Below are 18,465 nucleotides of genomic sequence, written 5' to 3'. Positions count from 1 at the left end.
TAAAACAGCACAATGCAGAGGTTTTATTGTTTACAAAACATGGCAACCCGGCTTCAGGGGACTGGAGTGATGCCAGGGACACAGAAAGGACGGAAAAGTTGGTGGGCCTCAGCATGGGGACAGCAGCCAGGTCTCAGGCCCCTTGCTGCAGGCCCGGTCCCACTGGGCTCCACTTGTGGCAAAGGGCCGCTACCCTGCCTGCATCCAGGGGCTGGCTCCTGCCCGTGGTTCCCAGGCCTGTGGGAACCTCCGGCAGAAGGGAATCCGTGATGAGGTGGGGAGCAGCCCCCAACTGTAGGGGCCCCTCTGGGCCCCTCTGGGCCCCTCTCTGAAGCTCAGGCCTGGCCACCTACCCCCCGACTTCCCTCCCTCGGGACATAGGCCCAGGGAAAGGACACTTGAAGGCAAGAAGGGCAGAGGCCCTGGCCTAAATCTCCTCCTCCCAGAGTGGTCGAGTAGGAGCAGCTGTGACCCTCCCGTCAACTGAAGAACAGCAGAGGAGCTGGAATGCTCACCAACTAGGGGAGGTCACCCTTTAAGGGTTATGAACAAATCTGCCTAAAAAACCGTATCTGGGCTCAAAGCATCGGTCCATTCCCCAGCCCCAGCTGTGTGCGGGGCGAGCCCCCAGAGGCAGCGCTGGGAGCCTGGCGGCTGGGGCTTGGGCCCCAGAGCTGCCTCTTTCCCAGGCCTCAGGAGGCACCTGGGTCAGGGCTGGGTGTGACCGGCCTATCTCCCGGGCTGCAGGTGGTGGTGGAGCTGCTCCGCCTGGCTCTTCAGGCGCTGGAATTCCTCCTGAATGAAGTCAGTCAGGGCTTTGCGCATCTCCACCTGAGGGGAAGGACTGGGGCTGGCCTGCAGCCCTCAAAGACCTTTGCCCAGGGACCGCACCCCCCAGGCCAAAGGCACCGGGAGGGGCCGAGGACAGCCTGGGACAACTCACAGCCGATTTATTCTCTGCCCGGAGCCGTTCGAGCACAGGTAGAGCACTGAAGGGCTTCCCGATCAGCACGGTGATCTTCTGCAGGGAGGTGGAGGGGTGACAGGAACAGGGTGAGTGCCCACAGCCCCAGCCACATTGCCTTGGGGAGCCAGAAGCCACGTCCTGCCCCTAACTTGCTTTGTGCTCCGTTGAGCTACTCTCCTTCTTTAAAACAAGGCTCAGTGACGTCTAAGGCCCATTCCAGTCCTTGGATTTGTGCTCTAAATGTCCTGTAGTGTCCCAACCCCAGGGCTCAGCCCTGATTCCTTTGCTCTCCTTAAATTGGCCTTGGTGCCAGGAAGTCCCTGTGTGCCACATGGTCCCTCTGCTGCAGCCTCAAGCTCAGCTCCTCCTGAATCTGGCCCCAGTCATGCTAAGTGGGAGACCAGGAGCAGACAGACAGACAGACTGACGAAGGTCAACAGCCTCTACCCACCTGTCCAAAGCGAGGGAAGTAGGGCCGGCTGTTAGGAAGGACGTCATTCATGCCTGCGGCACAGTGGACAGAGGCTGAGGAGCAGGTGTGGGGCGCAGCAGGGTGGCCCCAGCCCCCACCCAGGCACCCTCTCCCTGCCATCCAGTAGAACACCCCCCAGACACCTCCTACGGAAGCCCGTCTCCCCATCCTCAGACCACAGGCTCCGCCTAAGAGGGACGCTCACCAACATGCCACAGCGGCAGGATGATGGGGTTGAGGTGACACTCGGCAATCAGGCGCCCGATTCCTGCCCCAGGGAGAGGGAATTGGCGTAAGCGGAGCTTCAGTGCCAGCCGCCAGCTGGGGTCACCCCTGCCGTCCCCGTTCCCTTGCTGCCGCTACCAACACAGCCATCCGCCCCGTGTGCCATGGTCTGACTGAACCAGAGAGGGCCAGCAGCCCTTACCCCACTTGAAGCGCAGGAACTCAGAGCTCATGTTGACTTTCCCTATCGAGAGAGACAGGGGACAGTGGTGAGGGTTTGGAGGGGTCCAGGGGGTCCCGACCATATTCTTGGGCGTGCTCTGACCCTGCCAGCCCCACTGACCTTCGGGGAAGATGTGCACCCAGTCTCCATGGTTGAGCTTCTCCAAAATGAAATCCATTCCCTTCTGGTAGACGCCATCTCCTGCCCAGAAAAGGCCTCTCCCCATCAGTCTCCATTCTCCCGGGGCCCCTCCTCCCCTGTCCCTGGGAATGAAGCAGAAGCTCAGGGACTTCCTCTTCCCACAGCGCGATCCGGAGGGACACCCTCCGACGACTGTCTCTCCTGGGCCCCTCGGTTCCAGCTGCACCGCTGTGCACCGCGCTGTGGCCCATGGCATCCTTTGTTCAATAATATCCTTTAAACCTCTGAGTGCCTGTCACGTGCAAGGTGGCGTCATCATCATCTCAAATTGTCTTCAACTCAAATTCTGAATTTGACGATTCCTCTACCGATCTCCAAGCTCGCCTTCTGCTGTTGGTCACGCCACAGCCTCACCCGAAGGGCCGCTCGGCCACAGGCATGCTATGCCCCTGGTGGACCCCCGGCCCACACATCGCCCTCCCTCCCCAGCCAAGCTCTTGGAGCCTTCTTTCTCCTTGGGATGCGCCACCCTGGGGGACTCTACATCGGCTGCCCCTGGCCTGGAGGGTGCTGCTGGAGCAAACCGAGTCTATTCATGACTTCCAGCCTCGCTAGGGCCCAATTCTATACAGCACCTCTCTCCCAGGGGCCCGGGCAGTTACCGCCGCTTCGCCTCACGGGCCTCCCAGTCCTGCCTGCGCCCTCTGCCTCCTCTGTCCCTCCCGCTGGCCCCTTCGTCACAGGGCTCCCCTGAAAACTACTGACTCTCCATTTGATGGGACACACGGTGCTACGAGTTGGGAAAAACTAAAACTTGCTACTGAGGAAAGTGGGTTTGAGCTGTCCCCCATGCTAGCAACGCTGGCCTTAGAGATGCTCAGACCATGATACCAGACCCAGGCAGCCCGATGCTCAGCAACAGCGCAGACATGGGTGCCTGACGTTGTGTGGGGACAACCTGTGACCACGCACAGTGAGAAGCTCATCGACCACGTCCTTACAGTGGACAGAGACAGAGAAGGGGGTGGTTGAAGGAGCGAGGTTGAGTAAGCATCCTCATTTTAGCAAGGAGGGGCTAGAGAGCCACAGCGCAGATGGGTAATGTCACAGGGCCAGTGCACCAGGGACCGGACTTGCAACCTATTCTCTGCTAGGCTGTCTTTGGAAGGTACTGGTTTAGGGCTCTAGGGAGTCGGAGGTGCCAGCTCCTTCCCTGCTCAAACCCACTGGTGCAACCCAGCCACCCAGCTTGAAATCAAACTTTGAAAACAATGTGATGCTCTTGGAGCCATACTTCACAATGTTTAGCTTTTGCAAACACCCTTTCTGCTCACTTGGAGAGCTCGTACGAGATTCCTCCGATACTTCAGGTCCCATCGCAAAGCCTACACTTCAGGGAGGAAAGGGGGATTTTTTTTTGGAACACAGATGCCAGATCCTGCCTTTGCTTCAACACACATTCAGATCTCTGCTATTCATCAAATGTGTTTGATAAAAGGCTTGTCCTCGCCCACTGTCTCTCCCTGGAGGTGCTTAGGCTTAAGGGTTGACTTCAGGAGGCAAGAAGTGCACCTGCGAGGCACATCTGCCTGAGGCTGCAGGAGGGAGGAACTGAGACTCGGGCTGGGGTACGTGAGCAGAGGCCCCATCTCTAGAGCAGGATGTGATGAACACCAAAGTCACCAGCCATGACACTGTAGTCTCTGCTCGTGCTCTAGCGGGACAAAGTAGTTTCCAAAAGCAACAAAAATAAAAAGCGCTCCAGGCAGCTATCTCTGGGGAGTAGCCTGAAGGTTTGTGGGTGCTGAAGCTTTTCATTTTTTTTTAGGTTACCTTATTGTATTTTACCATGTTTTACTTTGATCGACTAGAAATAAAAATACTCCCCCTTGACACCTCTAACACGCTGGATTACTTCTTCCTCTCTCCTCCTGACCCACCAACCTCTGGGGGGAAGTGCCCACCCCTGCTGTCTCCTCTCCCCTCCCCCTCCAGCTCCCAGAAGCTCCCGAGGCAAGAAAACAGTTTCTCCAGGGTCCTGCTTTGCTTCCTTCCTCTCTGGCCACTGCTCTCTCCCTGCTCTTCCCTTCTACAATCTCACCTCTGTTTGTGACTTCCTTTGTGGCTGAGTCCCCAGTATCTTCATTCTCAACCAACTTTTCGAGTTCCAGAACTGCGTAGCCCACTGCCTCTGGGGCTGCGCCTCTCCTTGGGTGACAGGCTCCTCAGCTAAAGCATGTGCTGAACGGGACTCGTGTCCCCTCCCGAACACCACACTGCTTTCCCCTCATACCATCTCTCCCCAGTGGCTCGGTATCACCAGATGTCACCCAGCGTCATCGCTGGGTTCTCTTTTGCTTGCCCCCTCCCACGCCCAACCTATCAACAGGTTCGGTCAACTCTGCCTCCAGAGGATATCCCAAGGCTGTCCCCTTCTCAGGCTCTCCACGGTGACCCTCAGAGGCACAGCATTGCTGTGACAGCCCCTGAGCGGGCTCCTCGCCTGCTCTGGCCCTGCTCCCATCCACCAGCCTCTGCAGCCAGGGTGCTCACGCTCTCTCTCAAGCACAGACCAAAGCACATCACTATCCCGATGAGAGAGCAGAGTCTAAAATTCTTAACGTGATTATTCCAGAACCTTCACATTCGGCCTGCAACCTGCATTTCCTACCGTTATCGCTTCCAGCATCTAGAATGCTTTTACTTTCATTCTCTACCTAGAAAAGTTCTACTTCCCCAGAGGGAAGAGCAACCTGGATTCAAATCCTCGCTTTGCCATCTCTGGCCCCATTACCTTGAGCCAGCAGCTTAAATCCCTCCAAGCCCCTTTATTTGGAGAATGGGAACGGAAACGGCCCCTACCTCCTAAGGCTCTTGAGTGGTGCTGGGAAGTCATTCAATGTCACACACCTCACCTCACAATCATGCTTGTTCTCCCAAACCCTGCAGCCTGTGACACATGCCACTGCATTCACAGTCCCGTGACACCACAGAGACGTCAGCGAGTCTTTTAGTAACGTTCTCAAGAGAAGGGGCTGTGAATAATGCCACCTTGACTTCCAATGCCAGAGCTCCAGGTTCGCACAGCCATCAGGCAGTCACAGAGACTCGAGCACTGTCCAAGAAGCCATCAAGCCTCCAGCAGCCACCGCCACCTCTGCTGCCACTCAACGGAGCTGGACAGCCAGTGGGGCAGCAGCCCCCGGCTCCCCTTGCTCCCAGGCTTTCTGTCTCACCTGGGCCCTTCTACTCCCAGTGCTGCCAAGCCAGAGGCACTGGCTACCAGGCTCCCTGTCCCAAGGAGGCCAGAGAAGCCTGCAGAAGCACCACCCTGCACCCACTGGCCCACCAGCCCCTGCGGGAAGAGCAGCTCACCTCGGCATACGGGCACGCACTTGCCTAAGCTGAAAAAATGGGAGTGTAGCTCCTTGGTGAAGCAGATGTCTGCCGCTGCAGGAGTCCTGGAGTGGGAACAGACGCCGTCATCCCCGCCTCCCCCGCACCCTGCTTCCGGACCCACCCCACAAGCGTGATGCATGACAGCAGCAGCACTGGGCAGCAGAGGCACAGGAGGGCCTGTGGGGCCCCACCCCGTGCCCTGCCTGGACTGCTGGGTGCCGCCTCCTGGGCAGAGCAAGAGGAGGGCAAATCTGGGCAGAGACAGGTGAGGCCGGCCAGGCCCACTGGGAGGGGCCCGTTCCTCCTCACCAACGCATCAAGTTCAGGTTCCAGATGTGGCGGAGTTTCAGGATCCCTAGAGGAGAGGAAAGGCTTCATGCCCCAACTTATCTTGTCCCTAGAGAGCACTGTTTTCTGTCACCTCATTTCAAGGAATGAAGGACAACGGCAGCAGCACTACCATTTCCCTATGGCCAAAGTGGCATCTTCCAGACCCTTGGGCTGGACCCCCACATTCTCCCTGGCTCCTCTCTCTCCCTCTCTCTCTCATTCCCCATTTCTCACTAGTCACTATGTCTGGTCTGCCTACTTCCCTGACATATTTTGACATTCCTTACTCTTCTACACCTCTCTCTCTCTCCAATGTCACTGTCACCACCCTAGTCTAGACTACCAGATGGCTCTAAAGCCACCTTCCTGGCCACAGACCATTCTCTGCCCCGCAGCCATGGTGAGCCCCATACAGCTCCAACTACACCAGGTGGCTCCCCACAAGCTGTACTATAGTCCAACCTGCATTCGGAGGTGAAAGCTCTGGGCCCCCCTCTATCCAGACATCCAGGTTGTCAGAGCCAAGCAGCTCCTTGTGAAGTGAGTAGAGCGGGAACATCTAGGTGGGGAACCAGGTGGGCTCCCAGGTGAGGCTGGATGAAGGGTACAAACCCAGCCTGGGGCAAACGTGGAACCAGGATACAGGTCTTCCAGCCCCTAGTCCAGAGTTTCCCTGACAGGTCCTCAGATTTGTTCCCCAGACTCTGTGGGACCTTCAATGGCTTAGAGAATGGAGGGCTCCACAGGCCTGCTGCGTCTCAGTAAATAAGCTGTCAGCCCTTGTCCTGCAGCCACTTCCTCAAAATTTCTGACGCCCTCTCCAAATCGCATAGCCTGAGAGGATGCTCAAGGGACTACAAATCAAACTTTCACCTCCGAGGCAGGACGCCCCAGAAACAGCAGTGCCAGAGCTATGTGAAGACCCAGTGAGAAGTGGGTTTGTTCTGCTTCTGTCTGGCCCCCTTCTCTCCCTGCCTCCTTGTGCTCAGAATACTGGTCTGGGTACCCCAGAGATGAGGGTCATCCATGCAGGACTGGTGATTGGAGACGGTGATGAGGGGGGTGGTTGGGCCTCGATTCTCGATGAGCTCATACAGCACCTCCTTGTTGTGGACGGTGAGGTGGTTCATGTACTCTGGGGAGAGAGAGAGAGTGTCCGGGGATCTCGGCCTCCTTCTCCCCTGGGACCCGGGGCTCCCCTCCCCCAACCCGGTGAAGCGCACTCACTGGTCCAGAAGCAGCTGTAGGTGCCCACCAGGCCCATGACGACGCTGCTGGCCAGGGTCCAGGTGACCGGAGGCACCGCGGGGAACGGCCATTTCACGTGTAGGGGCATCACCCACACACACCGCCCCTGGCGGCGCGGCGGTGACCCTGCCACGGGGCAGCCTATGGGGCCGCTCTCTAAGTCTGTGTCCTCAACCGCTACAGAGCCGAGTCCCTAACAGGCCCGCGACTCAGGCGGGCACCGCGACTCGGCGCGACAGTGGGCTAAACCAAGGTCACCTCGTGGGGCAGGCCAGAGACTGGCCCGGCCCCGCTCTCTCGCCACAGACGAGCCGCCACCGGGGTCAGGGGCCGGGGGTCGTAGCGAAAATAGAAGAAGATGGACCGGCAGCCGCACTCGCCGGAAAGCAAATCCACGCGGTACCTCGCAACCCTACCGCCTGTCGCAAAACGTGCTCAGGCCGCTTGACGGCAGCGGGGGTGGCCCCGTGGGCTGTGTGGCCCCGCCCCGCGCCGGGCCCCGCGCGGCGCCCCGCGACCCGCCGAGCGCCCCGCGCCGCCGCGGCCCCAGCGCGAAGCGGGTCCCCGCTGCGCGCCCCTTTTTGTCTCAATTCAGCCATGGAAAGTCCCCGTAGGCAACAAGGGCTGCACAACATGATTCCCTGACACCGTCCAAACTGTGGGCTGGCGGATCACTTTTACTTTAGTTGTTTTCCCTCTTTATTTTTATTGAGGTCAAATTCGTGTAACGTAGAATGAACCTACCCATTTTATGGTCTTTTCCAGCACTTAATGTTTCATGTACATCACATCTTTATATATTACACAATGTAATTCTACATACTTACAACATTACAGAATCGTGCTATGTGTACGTATATAATATGTAATGTAACGTTATGTAACATATGTAGCAATATATATATTAGAATATTGTTATCACTACATTCGCAGAGTTAACACCTCTATCTAGTTCCGAAATATGTTCGTCACCCTCAAAAGAAAGCCCCGTACCCCTTCCTTAAGAAGTCTATTTTTTTCTTTTGAAAGCATAATTTTATTGATTTAAAATTTTTTTCCAACCTGCTCATTCATCACGACCCCCAATCCATTTAGCGCTTGGCTCTGGCAATGGCGACATAATCCTGACGACCACGCCACAATCATCCAGTTAAGACCCACCTCCCACCTTTAGACCCCGCCCGAGTTCCCCAGTTGTCCCAACAGCGACAGTGCCGTACCCCACGCGATACTGAGCTGCCAGCTCTCTAGTCCTCTTCTCTCGGGGACAGATTCTCAGTCCGCCCTTGACTTCTACCACCAGTCCCTGAACCGGCTGTCGCTCACTTTGGGTCGGCACAGAGCTCAGGAGCGTGCAGCCACACAGCGTGACGTGGCAGGAAGGCTCTTGTCCTCAGAGGTGCCAGGCTCCCCGCGGGCCTCGTGGGGCGTGAGCTCCGGCTTTTGCATTTTTCCGCACAAGATGCCGCCTGGAGGCGTCCGGCAGCCGGGGCCGAGCGCCAGGCTTCGGGGATCTCAGTTCAGGATCTACACTCGGGCGCCAGCTCCTCCGCGCCGCCCGCCGTTGGCACAGGCAACCACTCATTAAGGGGCTGCAGTCGCTCGATCGCTCTCCGTGACTCACTAGTCCGTCGAATGCCTGCAGCCCGGAGCCTCCAGCCCCGCCCGGTCCCACCAGGGCCAGGGGAAGGCGGGGTCTAGTGGGAAAGCAGACCTGCAGGTCGGCTGTTCCCAGGCGAGGCGCCCAGCCTCCCAGCCAGAGCCGGGGTGGAGCCGCGGCTGGGCCTGCCCGCCGGGGTGGGCGGGGCGACCGGCCGAGTCAGGACGGGCGGGGTGGCTCCCCTGGCTTTGACGGGTGGGTCTCACTCAGGCAGCGCCTTCGTCTTTTGTCTCCCGTCCCTGTCAGGAAGGCGCTGCAATTTCGTGGGGTGTTGCGATCCGCTTACAGCCGAGACCTGCGTGCGGACAAGCTGGTCTACGCAAGTATGGGAGCCCTCTGGGCAGAGGGAGGGATGATGTCGCACCCCCCACCCCGTGACAGGGAGTAGGGGGAAGGAAGTGAACCTCAGGACTGGGGCGAAGGCCTGGTGGAGTGGGGAGCCGGAGCTGGGCTTTGGGCTGAGGCTAGAAACGCAGTCTGGTACTTGTTCTCCACTTTTGTGAGAGCCCCGGCCCTAGAGCCTCCAAGCCTGCCCTTGCCAGCGCAGGGCTGCCCAAATGCCCACATACATCCCAGAATAGGCACCAGGGCAGGAAACCCAAAGTAACTTGAGTGACACAGCAGGTGACTAGGCATCCAGCCCAGCCAGGAGAGTGAAGTAGATATGCAGAAATGCAATGACAGACGAACAGAGGCAGGTAGAGTCTGAGAGAGACGGAAAGTGAGCCCAAGGGGGAAGGTGACAAGGTGACAGAGAAGAGCAGGCAGATAGAAATAGAGAGACTTAGGTCACCGAATGAGAGCCACATGAACAGGGAGTGGATAATGGGACTGAGCCCGAAAGAACATCGTCTGGGCGAGTCTGAGACAAAGATAAACCGAGAAGCTCAGGAAGAGGAGGCTCCAGTTCATAAGATGAACAATAAGGGGATCGCCAGTGGGGGCGGGGCGCCGGTACCGGGCCGCATCACACACTCCAGTGGGGCGATTTGGTGTATCTTGAGATAATTTTAAATGCATACGCCTTTAAACTCGGCAATTCCACTGCTGGGAGCTTATCTCAAAGATAACATCTCACATGTTTGGGAGAGAAATATGTGCGCAGATGTTTCTTCTAGTTGCTAATGGTGGAAAGCTGAAGTAGAGTCCTTGTGCACTATTGGTGGGAATGTAAATCGGTGCAGCTGCTGTGGAAAATAGTCCGTGATTCCTCAATAAATTAAACATAGTGTTACCATGTGACCCAGCAATTCCACTTCTGGGTATGTACCCAAAAAGATCGAAAGCAGGAACTTGATGGAGGAACTCGTGTTCACAGCAGCATTACTCACAGTAGCCAAAAGGTAGAAGCAACCCCAGTGCCCATCCACAAAGATAAACCGCGAAACGTGGTTTTTCCGTACAATGGAATGTTATTTAGCCTTAGAAAGGAAGGAAATTCTGACACATGCTACAATGTGGATGGACGTTGAGGACATTATGCTCAATGATTCCATCCTGTGAGGTTCCTGGAAGAGTCGAACTCATAGAAAGTAGGGTGGTTGACATTGCTAAAACCAAAAGACGACCTACTGAATGGGAGAAGATATTTGCCTATGATACATCTAATGAGGGGTTAATATCCAAAATTTATAAAGAACTCATACAACTCAATACCAAAAAAACAAACAATCCAATTAAAAAATGGGTGAAAGACCTGAATAGGTATTTCTCCAAAGAGGCCATACTGATGGCCGATAGACATATGAAAAGATGCTCAGGGTCACTAATCAGGGAAATGCAAATTAAAACCACAATGAAATATCACCTCACACCTGTCAGAATGGCTATCATCAATAAAACAAAAGACAGCAAGCGCTAGAGAGGACGTGGAGAAAATGGAACTCTCATGCACTGTTGGTGGGATTACAAATGGGTACAGCCACTATGGAAAAATTTGGGAGCTTCTCAAAAAACTAAAAATAGAACTACCTTATGACCCAAAAATTGCACTTTGAGGCATTTATCCAGAGAGAAAAAAAAAACTAATTCGTAAAATTTATGCACCCCTGTGTTCACTGCAGCGCCATTTACAATAGCCAAGATGTGGAAGCAACCTAGGTGCCCATCAGTAGACAATTGGATAAAGTAGTTTTGGTTCATATATACAATGGAATGTTACTCAGCCATAAAAAAAAAAATGACATCTTACCGTTTGAATGATATGGATGGACCTAGAGGGTATTATGCTGAGTGAAGTAAGTCAGACAGAGAAAGATAAATACCATATGATCTCACTCATATACAGAATCTGAGGAACAAAAGGAACAGACAAAATGAGAACAGACTCAGACACAGAGTAGTGACTGCCGGTGGGGAGGAGGTTTGGGGAACTGGGTGAAAAAGGTGAAGGGATGAAGAAGTACAGATTAGTAGCTACAAAACAGACACGGGGACGCAGAGCACAGCGCAGGGGATACGGTCAGCAGTATTGCAATGGCCGCGCGTGGTGCCAGGCGGGCGCTGGAGCAATCGGGGGGGGGGGCACCTCATAAATACTGTAAATGTCTGACTGTTGTGCTCTGTACGTAAAACTAATAAAAATAAAGACATAAAATATGAAATTCAAAAAGTAAGATGGTTGGTGCCAGGGGCTGGGGGACAGGGAATGAGGGGTCAGTGTTTAATGGGGACAGTTTCGGTTCGGGAGGATGAAAAAGTTCTGGGAATAGATACGGAGGGATGGCTGCACAACAGTGCGAATGTGTTCCACGCCACGGAATTGTACACTTAAAAATGGTTAAGGTGTTAAATGCTATGCTATGTTTATTTTACCACAATTAAAAGAATGAGGTCGAGCCATACGTGGCAATGCCAGAAGGTGTCCATGGGGAGAAAGCCAGGAAGTCTGCGACACTGGCAGCCCTGGGATGGTGGTGCTGGGCAGCAAGATGAGGATGAGCGTTGCTTTGTCTGACCAATAACACCATGTTTTTCTGAAAACAGAACCAAACACAGCTGGGACCACACCCGGCGCCGACCTGGATCCCTCCGGAGGGTCCCAGCAGCCCGCACACAGCCATGCACTGCCCAGCCGCGCTCCTGCTCCTCCTCCTGACTGGTGGGGCTGAGACCTTTCGCATCTGTGCCTTCAACGTCCAGCGGCTGTCACTTACCAAAGTGGCCAAGGAACATGTGATGGACACCTTAGTGCGGGTAAGTTCATCACTGTAGGTAAGCTGCTCCCCTGAGGACCATGAGCCAAAGACCCCAGCCCTGCTGGACCAGGGGGGCAGTCCCAGAGAAGAGGGGACTTCAACAGACATGGGTGCAGAGGCGAAGAGCACAGTCCCTCCCTGTCATTGGCCTGAGTCTTCCTCTGTGAAATGGGTACATTGTAGGTTCCAATGGCATTCAGTCTTCTCCCAGGTCCTTTCTAGTCCTACTGCTCTCTGTGGGCCACAGTCAGCACGCCACGATACTCTTGCCCATGTTAGTGGCAGTTCCTCAGGGACTCCACCCCTCCTCGGAGCAGCGGTCACTGAGTGGAACCGGTCTTCCCTGTGTTCTGCAGATCCTGGCTCGCTGTGACATCATGGTGCTGCAGGAGGTGATAGACTCTTCTGGAAATGCCATCTCCCTCCTGCTTCGAGAACTCAACCGGTGAGGCAGGTTCAGTGGGTGTAATCCCAGGCCCCTCGAGCCTTATGGCCCCTGACCTTGGGCTCCCCTTTCCTGGCAGATTTGATGGCTCTGGGCCCTACAGCTTCCTGAGCAGCCCCCTGCTGGGGCGCAACACATACATGGAGAAGTACGTGTACATCTACCGGTAAGCACAGGTGGCGGCTGGGGTGGGCTTGGTGCTCAGCTCACTTTGAGGTGGCTCGGAAGTCCCAAAGGCTACAGGCCCCTTCCTCCTGGGGCAGCCCTCACCTTCTCATCACACTTTTCCTCCTCAATGGCTTCATTCTGAGATCTGCCTCTCCTCTACCCTCACCAGCTTTGGTGTCCTTGTGTAGGACAGCAGAGGGCCTTCCCCACACACAGATGTCAGGTCCCCCTGCCTCTCTCCCATTGAAGCCACTGGGGCTTGGGACAAGTCTGGCTGCCAGAAGCAGCTGTTTCTAGAAAGAGGCTTGATGGGGCCCTGTCGTGGGCCTTGGGTAGACACAGTATTCCGAAACAGCTCTAAGTCCCTGGGAGGGCAGCCTGGTGGGGGGAGCCCTTTGGGGGTCAGGATTGAGAGGGCAAGGGGGACAGTCAGGGAAGGAGACCTATTTCTCCATGTAGATGAAATTAGATAATATCTAGAATTCACTCCAAAGGAATGGAAGAACAGAAACATGTCCGCACAGGAATGCTCATAGCAGAATCACTCATAACATCCCAAAATGGAAACGACCCAAGTGTGAATCGCCTGATGAATGGGTGAAGAAAAGGCGCTTTCTCCAACAGAATGTTATTCACCCTTAAGAAACAACGAAATACTGACTCATGCTGCAACATGGCTGAATGTTAGAAACCTACGCTAAGAAAGCGGCTACAGGAGAGCACATATTATTTGATGCTGTTCACATAGAATGCTCAGAATAGGCAAATCTATAGAGACAGAATAGGTCAGTGGCTGCCAGAGGCTAAGGGGGAGGAGAATGGAAAGTGACTGCTCACAGGTATAAGGTTTCTTTTTGGGGTGAAAAGAGCGTTCTAAAATTGATTGTGGTGATGGTCGCACAACCTTATCAATGTACTAAACACCACTGAACTGTGCATTTAATTGCGCATTCTATCTCAAGAAGAAAAAATTCTAGGAAAAAAAAAGGCTGGGAAGGCTGTGCCTACGTGAAACAGAGCTGCTGATGGAGGGCCCCCATCAGTGATGCAGGACCACTGCTTTCTGTCCCTTGGTCCCCCAGGTCACACAGGACGAAGGTCCTGGATTCCTACGTGTACAATGACAAGGAGGACCTCTTTGCTCGGGAGCCCTTCGTGGCCCAGTTCACTTTGCCCAGCAACGGTAGGAGGGGAAGGGTGTCCCTGCTACATAGGAGTGGGAAGGGGGTCTGGCTGGCTTTATTGGGGACTTGGTCCCCCAGAGGCTGGGTGGAGCAGGGCCAGGAGTGGAAGGGAGCCCTCCATATCTGGGGCCTTGCAGTCCTTCCCAGCCTGGTGTTGGTCCCCCTGCACACCACTCCGAAGGCTGTAGCGAAGGAGCTAGACGCCCTGTACGATGTGTTTCTGGATGTCTCCCAGCACTGGAAGAGCAAGGTAGGGCTGGCCAGATTGCACGAGATGGATGGGGACCGGAAGGCAGGGCGGCCAGGCCCGACGACTTTTCTCCTCTGCAGGACATAATCCTGCTCGGGGACTTCAATGCTGACTGCAGTTCGCTGCCCAAAAAGCAACTGAGCGAGCTGGAGCTGAGAACTCATGCCGGCTTCTACTGGGCGATTCCCGATGAGGAGGACACCACTGTGCGGGCCAGCACCCACTGTGCCTATGACCGAATAGTGCTCTACGGGGAGCGCTGTCAGAGCCTGCTGCGGACCGCAGCCACCTTCGAATTCCCCAAGTACTTGCAGCTCACTGAGGAGGAGGTAAAGGTTTGAGACCAGCAGGGTCACAGGGAAGTGCCTCGGCCCCGATACTGACATCTTGTTCCACTGCACACATCCAGGCCCTCAACATCAGTGACCACTACCCCGTGGAGGTGGAGCTGAAGTTGAGCCAGGCCGCTCAGCAGATCCGGCCCCTCAGTCTGACCACTTTGCTGCTGCCGTCACTGCTGCTGCCACTCCTGCCCCTCCAGCTGGGCCCGGTGGCCTGAATCCCCACCCCCACTCACTGACTGCTGCCCACAGATGTGATGACTACACTGCCTTCAGGACTGAAACCCTGGCCTCGGTCCCCAGAAGTAACTCCACCCCTTCCCCCTCCACCAGCCCTGCCCTATTGGACTGCAGCCCTCTGCCTTTGCCTGGCATTAGAATGTGGAAGAGGAAGGCCCCCCGGCCCTAAGGATGGAGCCATGACACTCCCCACCCCCCACCCCATGTCAAAGGTGGGGACTAAGCAGGCTCTAGGGCTGGGGGAGGGTCAGAAAGCAAGCTCAGGAGGCAGTGATCTTGGCTAAATGGCAGGGCTTAGAAAATGGAATCACGAGTTAAAATTATTTTACCATGAAAAGGAAACACTGAAAACAAACCATATTGTATGGAAATTACGTCTTAATATGTCAAAGGGCCATCTTTACACAGGATCCACATAAATTGATATACAGACTAGTAGACGCAAGGGCGGGGCTAAAACAGCTCACACACACCGCTGAAAGAGAAACATTTAAGCTCATCTGTAATTCAATAAAAAAAGCCCTGATGCCTCTAGTAAATAAAGCCTACTGTTTCTACCCACTGTATCTCCACCCTGGCTGCTGTCAGTTCGCGTTGATACATAAGTGCATTCACAGTTCACAATCCCAGGGAGGCTAGTTGCCAAGGCTACAGTTGTAAGAGCAACTATTAACTGCTGCAGGAATACATGGTTGCACAGGGAAGGGGCTACACTATACATAGTAAAACGTCAACGATTATGTTCGGTTTTGGTCTTGCGAGAAGAGACCATTTCTTCCCGAGCGTTTTCAGAGAACAGAACTTACCAAAAACAGCAGGACATTACAGCTGTTACAAGTTATAATCATACTTATGGTTTAGAGCAATCTCCTTGAGGCCAAAAATACTTTTAAACTTCAGAAATGGCTATAAAAATTACAAAGCTAGGGGCATTTCAAGGGTGGGAGGGACTAAGCACTGCCTGCAATCCAGGTTCTTCTCCAGGCGCCTCAAGCCATCTCGCCTAGCAGCACCCTCAGGGCCTATTCTTGCCGCTCCGCTCCACTCCACTCCCCAAGGACACCTCCAGAACCTCTTACAAGAGTGGCCCTGGCACACAAGGATCCACAGGCTGAGGGAAGCTGCACAGCATCTGCCCAAAGGTCTCTTTTGTCAAGCCCTATGAGTGTTTGCTCGTGGGCCCTGCTAAACTGTCAGCCTTTTTTGGAAGAGAAAGGATAGTCTGACACTGGGGTTCCCAGAGGCTCCCCCCTCCTCCATGAACCCAGAGGCAGAGACAGACAGAAATACGGATTTATTAGTGTGAGAGTGAGGGGAGAGCATTGTCAAGACTCATGAGTGCAGGGCCCGCCATTTGTCCAGGGGGCCGCGATTAGGGATGTATTTGACCCCGCAGCCATCTGGGATGAGCCGCTTTTCGGCCACCATGTCTTCGAACTCATCCGCATTAAACTTAGTAAAGCCCCACTTCTTGGAAATGTGGATCTGTGGAGAGAAAAAGCATTGAGTCAGGATGACTGGGTTTGGGGCCAAGGAAAGGCAGGACATCAAAGCTGCAGCACTATTTACCTTTTGGCGGCCAGGGAACTTGAACTTGGCCCTGCGCAGAGCCTCAATCACATGCTCCTTGTTCTGCAGCTTGGTGCGAATAGACATGATTACCTGGCCAATGTGAACTCTGGCCACTGTGCCCTGGGGCTTTCCAAAGGCCCCACGCATACCTGTCTGGAGTCTAGATTAGAAATAGCATGAGGTCAGACATGAGTGTCCACCAGAAAAGGACTGTCTCCAAGGTCCCTTAGAACAACCCATACAGACAATAGGCTGCGCACACTACCAAGGATGCTGCTGTCTGCAGCCATTGCACACTAGGCCCCTATGGGGAAAGGAGCACAGTCGGCTTAATTGGCTGCAGTGACTTAAGACTAGCCGGGATCCCTGCAAGGGGCCACTGGGCTCATCTGAAAGCCCCCAAACATGTGACTGCCCCAGCATCCTACTTTCTGGCAGACGCCTGTCACCAGGCTCAAAGCTACTCCCTCAGAAGCACCTCCCCCCTCTTAATGCCCTTTGTGTTTGTTTCTGGGAGTCAAGTGTCCAATCAAAACCTTGCCAGCCACTGGCCTGGATTTGCTATCAGTGGTTGAGTCTTTATTCAGGGTCAGCACCTCTTTGCCCTGATAGAAAAATCAAGCCCATCATAGAGATTCTCAAGTTATGGGAAAACACCCGAGACGCAGGACATCGCTCACCTGTCAGCCCCGGCACAGGACAACATCTTGTTGATGCGAATTACATGGAACGGGTGGAGCCGCACTCGGATGTGAAAGCCATCTTTGCCACAGCTTTTCACCATGTACTTGTTGGCACAGATACGGGCAGCCTCCAGGGCTAGGTGGGGAAAAGGCAGGCAGCAGGATGAGACGAAAGGCATAGAGGGAACATCTGTATTGCCTGGGTGAGTTTCATTAAGAGACTCAACTGGGTGCCCATGATTAATGAACCGGTAATTCTGGTAGAGTGGGCTCCAGATTCGGCTGGGGGAGTTCAGAGATAGAACAAGGTGAGATTAACAAGGAGCCTTACGCCTTACCTTCGGAAGAGAGCTGCTCATATTCATCTGATACCATGTGGCCGCAGAGTGGGAATTCGTCCACTTTTGCCTTCTTCCGCCCCAGGTCAAAGATTCGGATCTTGGCATCTGAAAAAAGCTGGGGTAAGTTGTGTGGAGTGCCACGGGCAATTGCGTCAGCGGAGCCAAACGAGTTGGGGCGCTCTTCCACTACTTACCAGGGACACCTCGGCAGAAGCGAGACTTTGGGTACGGCTTGTTCTTACAGTACCGGTAACTGCAGGGAGGGGAAAAACCCAGGTTTGCGGGGGTCCACAAATGAATTTGACAATAGGCATTGAGAGCTCCCTTAAAGACCAGATGAAGGATGGGAAAGGTGTGCGTGTGTGTGTGTGTGTGTGGGGGGGGGTGACACATTAATCCATAACCTGCCTCCATTCCTGGAAATTGACTCTAAAGCAAGACAGTCAAAACAAAGTGGCCCAAAGTTACAGGATGACCATGCGAGAAACATAAAAGCAAAAATATCTTGTCGCGTTAGTGGGTTTTAAATTTCCAATAAGGCCAACACCTGGAAACGGACTTCCCCAGTTAAAAACATCTGTCACTCCAAGGCACTGCATACCACAATCTGCCGCAGGCCTAACAGCACAGGTCATGCAATCCACCCTAAAGAATTTTGGGCACGTGGCATTTCGCTAAGGAGCCACGTGAAGAAGTCCTCGCGCCCCCTGCAGGCCACGCGACGCATCCGAACCCGTATGGCACGTAGCCAGGGAAAGACAAGAATGGCACACAAAGACCCAGAGAAGACAGCCCGAAAAGGAGTCCCATTTCCAAGACGCACGGAGGGATGCAAGGCGGCCGTCACTTCCAGCCTGAAAATAGCACAGCACACGCGGTCCAACATCAATGTAACAAAGAGGGGAGGAGTGCTCAAAGAGCGGAATTAAGTTTTAACAAAAAGAAACATATAACATAAATCGAGACCTAAGCGAACCGGAAGGTACTGGGGAAGATCCCTCAAAGGAGAAAGCCACACTAGGGAGGCCCCACCCCACGGCTGCTTTCATAGGACCAACGCAGTTCTCTCTCCTTTATCCCACAGCAGCGAAACTGGACTCGGCACTCACCATCGGGCGGGTCGGCGGCCCATGATGGCACAAGGATCCTCAGTGGCTGCAAAGACACAAAAACCGGAACAGAAGATGAAGACAGGCCTCAAACTACAGCAGAGAAAGACCGAGGGGACCGGGCGAGCTTTGAACAGCATCTACTCACCACGCCAGAGAAAAAGAGGCGCTCCCGCCCCTACGTAGGCCTTATATAGTCGGTCTGTCTTCACAAGTAGGAACCATAGAGTCCCCGTGAGGGCGGGGAGACGCTCTGTCAGGCTCCCGGAC

General features: G+C 54.5%; 3 protein-coding genes and 1 non-coding gene across 5 annotated transcripts; 1 reads left to right on the top strand and 3 right to left on the bottom strand.

Moving 5' to 3' along the window:
* Positions 1-7,417, bottom strand: TAZ (tafazzin). 2 transcript variants are annotated; one of them, XM_016123692.2, is made up of 10 exons: positions 6,985-7,415; positions 6,764-6,892; positions 5,737-5,782; positions 5,404-5,489; positions 2,008-2,088; positions 1,867-1,908; positions 1,645-1,707; positions 1,419-1,471; positions 944-1,021; positions 1-831 (listed from the first exon to the last, which is right to left on the bottom strand). In XM_016123692.2, exons 1-10 carry the CDS (start codon positions 7,091-7,093, stop codon positions 730-732), a joined length of 789 nt encoding a protein of 262 aa, XP_015979178.1. In that variant the 5' UTR covers positions 7,094-7,415; the 3' UTR covers positions 1-729. The 2 variants fall into 2 exon arrangements, with proteins under 2 accessions (XP_015979178.1, XP_015979168.1); XM_016123682.2 differs by having other exon boundaries at positions 1-1,021; positions 6,985-7,417.
* Positions 7,418-8,832: 1,415 nt separating this feature from the next.
* DNASE1L1 (deoxyribonuclease 1 like 1) lies at positions 8,833-15,054 on the top strand. Its single transcript, XM_016123679.2, has 8 exons — positions 8,833-8,988; positions 11,651-11,860; positions 12,219-12,307; positions 12,387-12,473; positions 13,558-13,658; positions 13,797-13,909; positions 13,990-14,238; positions 14,319-15,054. Exons 2-8 carry the CDS (start codon positions 11,726-11,728, stop codon positions 14,466-14,468), a joined length of 924 nt encoding a protein of 307 aa, XP_015979165.1. The 5' UTR covers positions 8,833-8,988; positions 11,651-11,725; the 3' UTR covers positions 14,469-15,054.
* A 711-nt stretch (positions 15,055-15,765) lies between these two features.
* RPL10 (ribosomal protein L10) lies at positions 15,766-18,241 on the bottom strand. Its single transcript, XM_016123664.2, has 6 exons — positions 18,196-18,241; positions 17,281-17,339; positions 17,084-17,191; positions 16,743-16,881; positions 16,060-16,222; positions 15,766-15,975 (listed from the first exon to the last, which is right to left on the bottom strand). Exons 1-6 carry the CDS (start codon positions 18,216-18,218, stop codon positions 15,823-15,825), a joined length of 645 nt encoding a protein of 214 aa, XP_015979150.1. The 5' UTR covers positions 18,219-18,241; the 3' UTR covers positions 15,766-15,822.
* On the bottom strand, positions 16,271-16,405 carry LOC118608153. Its single transcript, XR_004952946.1, has one exon. It is a non-coding gene; the product is annotated as a small nucleolar RNA SNORA70 (small nucleolar RNA).
* Positions 18,242-18,465: the final 224 nt, after the last annotated feature.

This window comes from Rousettus aegyptiacus, unplaced genomic scaffold, assembly GCF_014176215.1.
Source record: "Rousettus aegyptiacus isolate mRouAeg1 unplaced genomic scaffold, mRouAeg1.p scaffold_m13_p_9, whole genome shotgun sequence".
Taxonomy (NCBI): domain Eukaryota; kingdom Metazoa; phylum Chordata; class Mammalia; order Chiroptera; family Pteropodidae; genus Rousettus; species Rousettus aegyptiacus.
The sequence above is the reverse complement of the archived record's forward strand: the minus strand, read 5'-3'. Positions and strand labels throughout refer to the sequence as shown.